Genomic DNA, 10,539 nt, shown 5'->3' on the forward strand with positions numbered 1-10,539 from the left:
AAACATGTTATAAACCAGTGTTACCTCAATTTAAAAATGTAAGATATGGCATAAGATATTAGCATTGCTATGAATACTTAAACATTTGAAAACTGGTGGAAACTTGTTGAATGTAATTTACACTAGCCCATCCTCATTTCATATATCTGCAAAGTAATGGCCAGAATTTATCTACCCAAAGATATAGAATTATAAAGTTTTAGACTTGTGAAGAACCTTAAAAGGCATTAACTCCAACCATCCACTCAAAGAAATTAAAGCTCCTCTCTAATTAACAGCACCACGAAGTGATGAGCCAGCATATGCATTGCCACCTATAAAGATGAATGGAGACCTGACTGCTCCTGAGCCTCTTTGACAGCTGTTTATTACAAAGTTCTTCCTCACACTGAGCTAAATCGGTTTTCCTATAACTCTCACCCACTGGTCCTAGAACCCAGGTTGCCTTCCTGCTGTATCTGTACTTTTAACAATACACCATTAATTCATTCACATATTTTGTTATTTCCTTAAAGTTTTATTGTTGTGAATTTAGGAAAAAAGTTATATGCATAATATTTCATGCTGCTGGTTATATTAACTAGCAAAAAGTTATAGTGACCACGATATATAAGACAATAAATATTTAACTTCTAATACATTTCAGAGGTATTTTTAATATCAAAGCTCCGACATACATAACAAGAGTCATGGGGGCTGAGGTGTAGTTTGTATACATGTCTCAGGGATTCCAGGATATCAGAGCAGGTCTCTAGGAGTCTTACTTGCATGACAACCCCATCTTTTTCTCCCTTCCACCACAAAGACATCCTGGGGAAAACAGCTTTGATTAGATCTCATGGGTCTAAGAATTCAGACTAGAACACACAGAAGAATAAGACAAGGGAATCCTACTTTGGGAGGGCAGAGAACTTACTCTGAGATAAAAGTTGGGATTAATGGGATACAGGGCTTATAAAGAATTTAACAAAATATTGTATTTATTAATGATCTCAAAATCATCTGGCTGAGTCCAGGGGACTTGCTAAAAAATGCTCTGCAGAGGAGATGGCAAATATGAAAGAGCAGACTAATTGCAGGAGGGAGGACAGACATCTGGTTATTCTCACCATGATCCCAGAACACACAGAGGACCAAAGTGGTACTTACTAGTTGGGACAAACTTTGCCTTAACTTCAAAACCCCCTATAATGGCACGAAGAGTCAGACTCAGGGGCATGAGGTGACAAGGTGAGAGCAGAAAAGCAGTGATGAACAGCAGCAGCAAAGAGAAGAAAAATGGGAAGAACAGAGGTCCTGATGGTAGCTGCCCAGAAGCAACAGTACTAGTCGCTTCTTGAATGAGGTGACAGTAGAAGCAACAAGGGCCAAATAACCCCCCACTGGCCAACTGAAAAGTGACACTAGCAGCAACAATGGTAAGAAAACAACAGTAACTCCTGAGAAGTTGGTCAGAGTCACTTGGAAGCCAAAAGGAAAGCAGCAAGACTTGGGAGGTGGGGTTTGATGGGTGAAGGGGCTCAGAATCAGCACACTCTGGGATTATTGGTTAGGTTCTTGGCTTCCCTAAGTAAGGTAAGATATGAAAAAGCAAGGGTAATACCTCTCAACAAACTTGAATTCACCTTGACACTGATTTTACACATTAGCATCAAATCATAAGAAAATAAGCAGAAACCCAGGATCTGGTCAAATGATCAACATCCAGGCGTTATCTATGGCTCACTGTTTACATACTTAAGTTATCATTTCTATACTACTCCACAGTCTTAACTGGTGCTCATAATGAAGACTCAGAGACACTAAAATATCCCTACGTATAAAAGTATATTTTTAGTATAAAGGAGTTAAGGTAAAAAAGTATACCAATATACTTAAAAATATTTTAGCAGTTAATTTTAATAAATACTGATAGCATGCCTACTAAGCAAAAGGCATTATTTTAGCACATGGAATTAGAGATGAAAAATACAATTTCTGTTGTTAAAGACAACAAAATTGAAGGAAGCTAATATTCCTCGAACACTAGTAAAGTAAGGTTTTATGTACCAAGATAAAGACAGCGTCATTATTCCTGCCCCTATAAAGAATCAGACGTTTAGTGGAAGTTTCTGTCCCAAGTGTTTATTTCATTAGAAAGGCGAATAAACTTACTAGTTGGCATCATGTTTATAGGCCTATTATGAGCAATAACCATTCACTAGTTCAATTACTTTATAAAATGTGCCTGTGCACAAAAATACTCGTTAAATTTAAGACTCTCATTCAAAGTATTCATCCCCAGAATTAACTAAAGAGATCTCAGTCTAATTAATAGGTTATTTTGGAATCAAAGAATCTTTAGTTAGAATGAATGTTGGCACTTACTCAATCAAACTTCTATGCAAAAATTACTTTTATAAAATCATCTAACCAGTGCATGGGCACATATAATGCTGGGACTCTGGCTAACAAGGCAATGACTCCATTTTTATACAGCCATAATTGTTGGACAGTTCTTCCAGTGGATCAAAATTTGCTTCTCTGTAACTCTCACCCGTTAGTTTGAGGTCTGCCATCTAAAGGCGCAGAAAACAGTGTCTTCCAAGTCACAGCTCTTTCTTCTAGGTTATATATCCTTCACATATTTTTATAGTCTTTTATAATAATGATTTCATGATTCAGTGCTCTCCTTAGTTACCTTCCTGAGTTCAAGCTCAGTTTATCAATACTTCCTTTAAACATGTTAAAAGGATACCATCTAACCATAGTAGTAACACCATCTGTTTTGAACTTAATTTGTTTTTGCAGTCTAAGATTTTATTTGTTTTCACTTTGCAAATGAGATTCAATAGGTGACTCATATTTAGCTCTAGCTCTACTAAAATAAAGTTAAGTCCTCCACTCTTGCATGTAGTGGACTCTGTCCACTTGTTTTGGTGCATAGAATCTGAAGCCCCTTTATGCACTGGAGGAGTCACCTTGGTATGCGGTAAAGACCACTGCTCCTACAGGTGCTGATAACCTAGGAGGCAGCGTTGGGGAGCCACAAGATTGCTGGTGCAGAAGTGGTTTCTGTGCTGGAAGTAAGTAATACCAAGTTCTCAGTGAAGAAACAGCAAGAGTACAATCCTGGTATTGATGATGACTTCCTGATCAGACCAGTTCTGTAGCATGGTTTGGGGGCACTGGTCCTGAAGTTTAGTTCTGGTCTAGTTCTCTAGTCCTCCCAAAGACCCAGCAAGACATCCAATATCATTTTCTTAAAGTAATATACTTAAAATTTTTTTGAAACTATTACAACTTACAAAAAATGTTGCATGTCCAGAGGCACAAAGAACTTTCTTTCCTAAACCATTTGAAAGATGCTGACATGATAGCCTATCACCCATGGGATACTTTTGTATGCATTTCCTATAAATAAGAACATTCTCTGATATAACAACACAACCATCGAAACCAGAAAATTAACATTAATACCTTATCACCACCTGTTACAGGTTGAACTGTGTCTACCCAAAAAGATATATTTAAGTACCAGTACCTCAGAATGTGACTTTGTTTGGGGATAGGGTCATTGCAGATATAATTAATTAAAATAAAGTCATGCTTGAGTAGAGTGGGTGCCTAATCCAATACAGTATCCTTGTAAAGAGACAGACGTGTGAAGACAAAGAGACACAGGGAGAAGGTCATATGAAGATGGAGACAGAGACTGGTATGATGCATCTACAGGCCATGAAATCCCGAGGATGTCTGGCCATCACTGGCAGCTAGGAGAGAGGTATGAATTCTTCCTCAGAAAGAACCCATCTTGGACTTCTAGCTTCCAGAACTGTGGAACATTGAATTTCTGTTGTTTTAAGCCACCCAGTTTGTGGTACTTGTAATTAGAAACTAATAAACCATCTAATTTTAAAACCCCAGTCAAGACTCACCAGTTGTCCTAATAATGTGCTTTCTAGGAAAAGGATCTAGTTCGGAATCACGTATTGCATTTAGTTGGCATGTCCTTTTATTCTATCAGTCTGAATAGTTCCTCAGTCTTTTCTTGACTTTCATGATCTCGACTTCTGAAGATTATAGGTTATTTTGTAGAATGTCTTTGATTTGGGTTTGTCGACTGTTTCCTTGTGTTTAGATTCAGATTATATATTTTTGGCACAAATATCGCAGAACTGATATCCTGTTCCCAATGCATCATATCAGGTAGCACACAATTTTAATTTCTGCCATTACTGATGACATGCAATTTATTATTTGATTAACGTAGTCTGCCAGGCTTCTCCACTGTAGTTATTTTTTTTCCCTTTAATTAGTTAAGTATTTTGTGGGACGGTACTTTGAAACTATGTAAACAGTCAGTTCTTTTTTTCCATTAAACTTTCGATGTATATAGTGGGTTGTTGGAAAAGTCATGACGTATTTTTTCTATGTTTTTCGTTGCAAAAATGCGTCATGACTTTTCTGACAACCCAATATTTATTATATGTATTTATTTACTTATATTTGTATAGACTCATAGTTTCCTATTTTATTCAGTAGGCTCTAATCCATTTCTATCATTATTTTGATGCTCAAATCGTGCATCAGATTTTGTTAATGAAAGCTCCTTCAAGTTGGCTACTATGTTCTGACATACCTCCATCCATTTTTGAGCCCTTCCTTCTTTCTGGGGTAACGGTATGTTCCAGTCACATGTTCCTGCTCTAGACATTGAATCAGAAATGTCTGATTTTTCTGATTCAGTAGCCACAGGATTCATTCCAGTTTCCTCACTTTCTACATCTGAAACTCCTTCTCTGATAGTAAGAAACTGGGATCTCCTAACTCTTAATATAACTGTTTCTTTGATTACTTCCCAGTATTATGTAATCAATCTTTCCTCTCTGCCACCATTCCCACCCCAGGCAGAGGTTCCTCTAAGCCCACAGTCTCCTCACACTTGGTGACCGTTCTAGTGTGGATATAAGGCTCTGACTTCCCATGTTGAGCCCATCCTCACTCGCCAAATATGGATGTTATCGTCTCCTTGGCTCCATGTGGTCACACATAAGCTTAACATCCTGTGCTGGGCTATCCACTCTGCTTTTGTGTATATTCTCTTCTCACCACGTTTAAGCTCTGTCTCCCCATACCAGGCCATTCTACCCCTCAGCCTACCATGTGGACTACATACATCCTTACTCTGCTTAGCCTCTGATTATCCATACCAGACCACTCTTCTATGGGGGTGCATGCCCTCCTCACCCCACTCAGGCTCTCATTTCCTATGCTGGGTTGCCCCCATTGAGTGGATGGGGGTTTCCTTGGGCCTTGATACCTCCTGCCATGCCATGGGGCTCCCCTCCTCACCACGTTCAGGATGATTCTCCTTGCTGGGCCCCACCTCCTATCTCCATGTAGACAATATCCTCCTCACCTCTTTTGGGTTCTGACACCTCAACCTAAGTCACCTCTCACCCTGTGAATGCCCTCACACTGCTTGGGCTCAGACTCTTCGTAACAACTGCCTCCCCTACATGGACACTTTCATCACCCTGCTGGGGCTATGACACCCCATGCCAGGCCGTCCCTCTGTGCGGCTGCCCTCCCCATTTGGCAGCAAGCTATCCTCTGTGTGGATATTTTATATGACTTAGGCTCTGACTCTCTACTCCAGACCACCCACAGTATATGAACGATCTGACCCTGCTGGCTCCAACAACCCTGTCAGGCTACCCCCCCACCCCTCCACCGATGGCCTCCTCACTGTTGATCTCTGACTCTCTATATCAGTTGTCCTCACATGTGAATGCTCTCACCTTATTTAGACACTGAAGCCCTGTGCTGAGCCACCTCACTGTACTGCTGACTTCCTCGTCCTACTCAGATACTTATATCCCACACCATACCCTCCTCAGCCTGCTTACACTCTGAGTCCCTGTACCAGGCTCTCTCTTAAAAAGAGTGAGGTGTATTTCTTCTTTGATTAAATCGAGTGGACAGCCCAGATAAATGGGGGTTACCATAAGTCCTGGTTTGCCTGGGACAATCTTGGCTGACACCAGTTGTCTTGGGAGTAATTGCTAGTGTCCTCTTTGACTCTCAGAAGTATCCTGGGTTGGATGATAGAGCATATGGTCGCCCTATATCTAACATGCTTTTTTCAAATGAAAGCAACAACTATTGTTTAGTACCCAATGTATGGAAGGCCAACAACTGAAGGGAATATAAAGAAATGTAAGAAATGGTATCTATCCTCAAAGTGCTTAACACTTAGTTGAAGAGGCTGAACAAACATTTCAAGTTAAATATACAAAATTGAAATGGCTTTTAAAATATAACTAGAAGAAATTTTACAAGAATGTGCATAGTTACTTGCTAAATGAATGGCACAATAACTGGTATAACAGGGTTTCACAGGAGATGGGGGTAACTTTCTACTAAACAATCAACAACACAGCACTCAACATCACCATTTATTGAGCACCTATATATGCCAGGTCTGGTTTAGAGAGCTTTACATGTAGATTAGTTAACCCCAATTATCCTATGAGATGTACTATTATTTCACAAGGATGGGAATTTCACTGATGAGAAATGTACCTGATAGAGGTTAAATACCACATGAAACCTTATACAGCTAGTAAGTGACAAAGTCTAATTAAAAGCCAGTGACCTATTTATTGCTCTCGTTTTTCCACAGGGTGGCAGTTTTCAACTGGAAGTAATTTTGCCCTTCTGGGGACATTTAGTGATATCTAGAGACATTTTTGTTTGTCATAAATGTGTGTGTGGGTGGCTAGTAAGTAGTGTGAAGGAATGCTCACTAAAGACTTCACACAAAAAAACTTTTAAAGATAAGATCTGAGCTCAGTCTTGAAGCACTCAGTAGCATTTGGGTAGACTGGGGGATGGTGGTGATAAGGGCGAATTCTAGATAAGGATAGTACACAAAGCACAAAACAGGTTCAAGAGATAGCGAATAAGTCAATTTACCAAGATTGAAGTAAAACAGTATTGAAGGGTAAGTGGGAAGAAAGACTAGAAAGACAAAATGATCTTTTAAAAAAGACTAAGGAACCTCAGCTGGATTCACTGAAGATTTCTGAGCAGGGGAGTGACATGAACAATATAATATTATGTAACATTAATCAAGAAACCAGGGCAAAGAGACGAATTAGGATGCTACCGCAACAGTTAAACCATAAGGTAATTCAGAGTTTGTGCCTTCGTGTGGTGGTATTGAGACAGAAAGGAAGAAACCACAAGCATATACACTTTTATGTATCATAAATTTTTATCTTGCCTCAGAAAATAATAAATTACTATTCTTACCTGTAATGCACTGAAACTGTCCATCTTCTCTTCTTATTGTAAATGCTTCCCCTGGGTTAACTTGTACCAGAATAACCTTAAAATAAGGGGAAGAAGTATTAATCAAAACAACAATAGAGCAAATTAGTATATCAAGGTATTAAATGTTGCTAGTAAGAAAGAAGATGTGAGCTATCTAACCATATGAAACTGGGAAGGAAAATGGAGATTACACATTTGTTAAAAAAGTATTTCATTTTTTCTAGAGGTCAGACTTAAGCCAAAAGTAAGTAACTAAAAAAAGATAGTAGCAAACTTTTATTGGAAAGTCAATAAACTTCATTCTGAAACAAAGATGGGAGTCAAACCACAGAATATTTGGGTCATCGATGCTTAGTTCATCTGTTGTTAATTGCGTTTTTTAAAAATAAAGTTTAAATTTATAGGTAGAGCATGAGATGAGCATACCTGAATTACTACTATGACATCTCAAATTATATTTGAGAATGTGTTAAATCAATCCCACAATTTAGTTTTCTTTTCATTATATAGGTAATATATTAATCTTATGACATTTGAAAAACAAAAACGAGGTCCTCCTATCCTAAGACAAGCACTGTTAATATTCTGATACATTTCTTAGTCTTTTTTTCCCTCTACATATAGGCTTCATTTTTACCCCTTAAATACAGATATATAAGCTAGATCTCCAATTCTTTATCTTTTTCTAGTTTAATATTATAAAAAGACTTTTCCATGTTATTACTCAAAGTATTTAATCAAATGACTAGACCATAAATCACTTCACCATTCTCTTACTTTAAGGAATTTAGGTAGTTTTCAATTTTCCCAATAAACAATGTAGAACTGAGCATTTTTGGTATGTAGCTTTCCCCTCTATAATTAGTATTGCTCCCATATATGATATATTCCCAGAAATAGAATTCTTGCTTCTGTTGCTGAACTGTTTTTTTTTTCTTTTCTCATGGTAACCATTTTAATCACAAGGTGTTAACATACAGATTAACATAAACTTCAGATATCATGAAAATATGTTCCATAAAATTCAGAAATAATCGGTATCAGTGAAACCGGAGCAAGCATTATGGAGACATCAACGCACTGGATGGAACTCTTCAAGAATTTCACCATAAACTTTATCTTTTTCAGGAAAATCCTCTGGATGTAATTTTATATATGCAAACATATCATGGTCTCTCACAGCATACATATAGTCTTGATGTTTCAAAAAGTAATATCCAATAAAAATGAAGGAAGTAACATATAGAAGCTGGCGATGCAAACCCGCCGTCATCACCAGCCTCCGCTGGATCGCGTTATCAAGCAGGCCGGAGCAGTAGCCCAAGAAGCGGAGGCAAACGAGCCTTGGGTCGGTCAGCTTGGACGGGCAGGCTCCGGGCCTCATCCGGCAGGAACCATAAGGGCACTCAGCTCGTCCGTCCACTCATCATGATGATGCCGTTCCTACTTTGAACTGCTTTTTAAAAGGGTTTTACTGATTCATATTCCCCCTCGTAGTCTATAAGAACACCTTTTTGCCCTATTTTCTGCAACTCTGGAAAATCATAGTTTTAAAATCTTTGTTACCATGATAGATGAAAACAATATATTACTATTTTCTAATTTATACTTGATTATTAATAAGGTTAAATGCTATCTTTATATTTGTCACTAGCTCTTTTGTAAACTGACAGTTTATGTCATCTTACCCATTTCTCTTTTGGGTTCTTAAGCGTTCTTAGTGATTTGTGACTTCTTTGCATATTAATAATATTGTACTACATTATGCTGCAAATATTTTCCCATTTTGTTTTCTCCTTAATTTCTAAAACAATTATTTTCTTGCAGCTAATTTATCTATTTTTGCCTTTGTGAGCATTTTTTCTTTTTTTTTTTTAAACTTTATTGGGGAACAGCCATGGGAATTGGTTACATATTGCTTTCATGCTACAATGGCACAGTTGACTCTTTTAGGAGGGCACAGCTCACAGTGGCCCATACAGGGACTGAACCGGCAACCTTGGTGTTATCAGCACTGCGCTCTAGCCAACTGAGCTAATGGGTCACCCCTGTGAGCATTTTCTACTACTTCTATATTTAACTCACAGTTGGCTATCAAGTACTTGAAATATGGCTAGTCTGTATTGAGATGTGCTGCAAGTGTAAAATACATACTGGTTTTCAAAGACTTAGTACAAAAACACTAACAATGTAAAATACCTTAATTTTTATACTGATTACATGCTGAAATAATATTCTAAATATACTGGGTTAAATAAACGTTATTACAATTAATTTTACCTGTTTTCCCTTTTTTAATGTGGTTACTAAAATTTTTTAAATTACTTATGTGCTTGTATTATACTTCCATTGGATAGTGCTGACCTAGAGGTTTGATAAAAATACGAGTTTCTATTTTCTAGTTTTTAGATAATTTAATTGCTTATATTTAGTTCTTTAATGCATCTAAAATTTATCTGGAGAAGATTCAAAAAAGTATCCTTCCCTAGAGAGCTAAACAATACGATTTGCTAAATTTAAGATATGTCCTTTCAGCACACAACATACTCTGGCCTGTCTCATCCATACCACTATTTTGGCAAAAGAAGCTTTGGAAATGTTTTATTTTAATCATTTTAAACACCGTAACTTCAGAACTATGTTTTCTAATGGTGTGCCTCAACCACCACTCTTCTTGTTCAAATATTCTTTTGATACTGACTGGTGATAAGAGAAGGAAAGTGCTACCAGAGCACACAGGACCAAGTATCTCAATTAGCCTGTTATCTGAGCATGTGTGTGTACATATGTGCACGTATGCATGTTTCCATGTGTAATTTCTTTCTAGAGAATGCAAAATTCAAGCTGAGTCCTGAAGGCTGAGCAGGAACTAACTTGGCAAGAAGAATGGGAAAGCCTTTCTGGTAAAGAGAAGCGCAAATGCGAAGCTCCAGGAAAGGCAGTGTCACAAACAGCTTATCATATTCAATGAACAAAAAGAAAAAAAAGTTCAATAGTTCTAATGGTTGGAGCATGGGGCGAGAACACTGGAAAAAACGTGGAAAATGCAGGGAAAGATACACACAAGCCAGGTTCTGAAGGGTCTTGTGAGCCATTTTAAGGGCAATGAAGAGTATTACTTAAGCAGGTAGTGCTACGGAGGATTACCCTGGGGGCAGGGATTAAAAAGTACAAACTGGGGCTGGCGGAGTGGCATATTGGTTAAGAGCTGGCTTGGGA

The 10,539-nt window shown here is 37.9% G+C and overlaps 1 protein-coding gene and 1 pseudogene across 1 annotated transcript in view; both read right to left on the minus strand.

Moving 5' to 3' along the window:
• Positions 1–10,539, minus strand: part of FNDC3A (fibronectin type III domain containing 3A) — a 150,539-nt gene that overhangs the window by 119,732 nt on the left and 20,268 nt on the right. Inside the window, exon 2 of the mRNA XM_019650830.1 lies at positions 7,300–7,375. Within this exon, the coding sequence (XP_019506375.1) occupies positions 7,300–7,375 (76 nt within the window). The remainder of the gene's footprint in view (positions 1–7,299; positions 7,376–10,539) is intronic.
• LOC109387136 (NADH dehydrogenase [ubiquinone] 1 subunit C2 pseudogene) lies at positions 8,333–8,765 on the minus strand (annotated as a pseudogene).

This window comes from Hipposideros armiger, unplaced genomic scaffold (assembly GCF_001890085.2).
Source record: "Hipposideros armiger isolate ML-2016 unplaced genomic scaffold, ASM189008v1 scaffold_148, whole genome shotgun sequence".
In the NCBI taxonomy this organism is placed as follows: domain Eukaryota; kingdom Metazoa; phylum Chordata; class Mammalia; order Chiroptera; family Hipposideridae; genus Hipposideros; species Hipposideros armiger.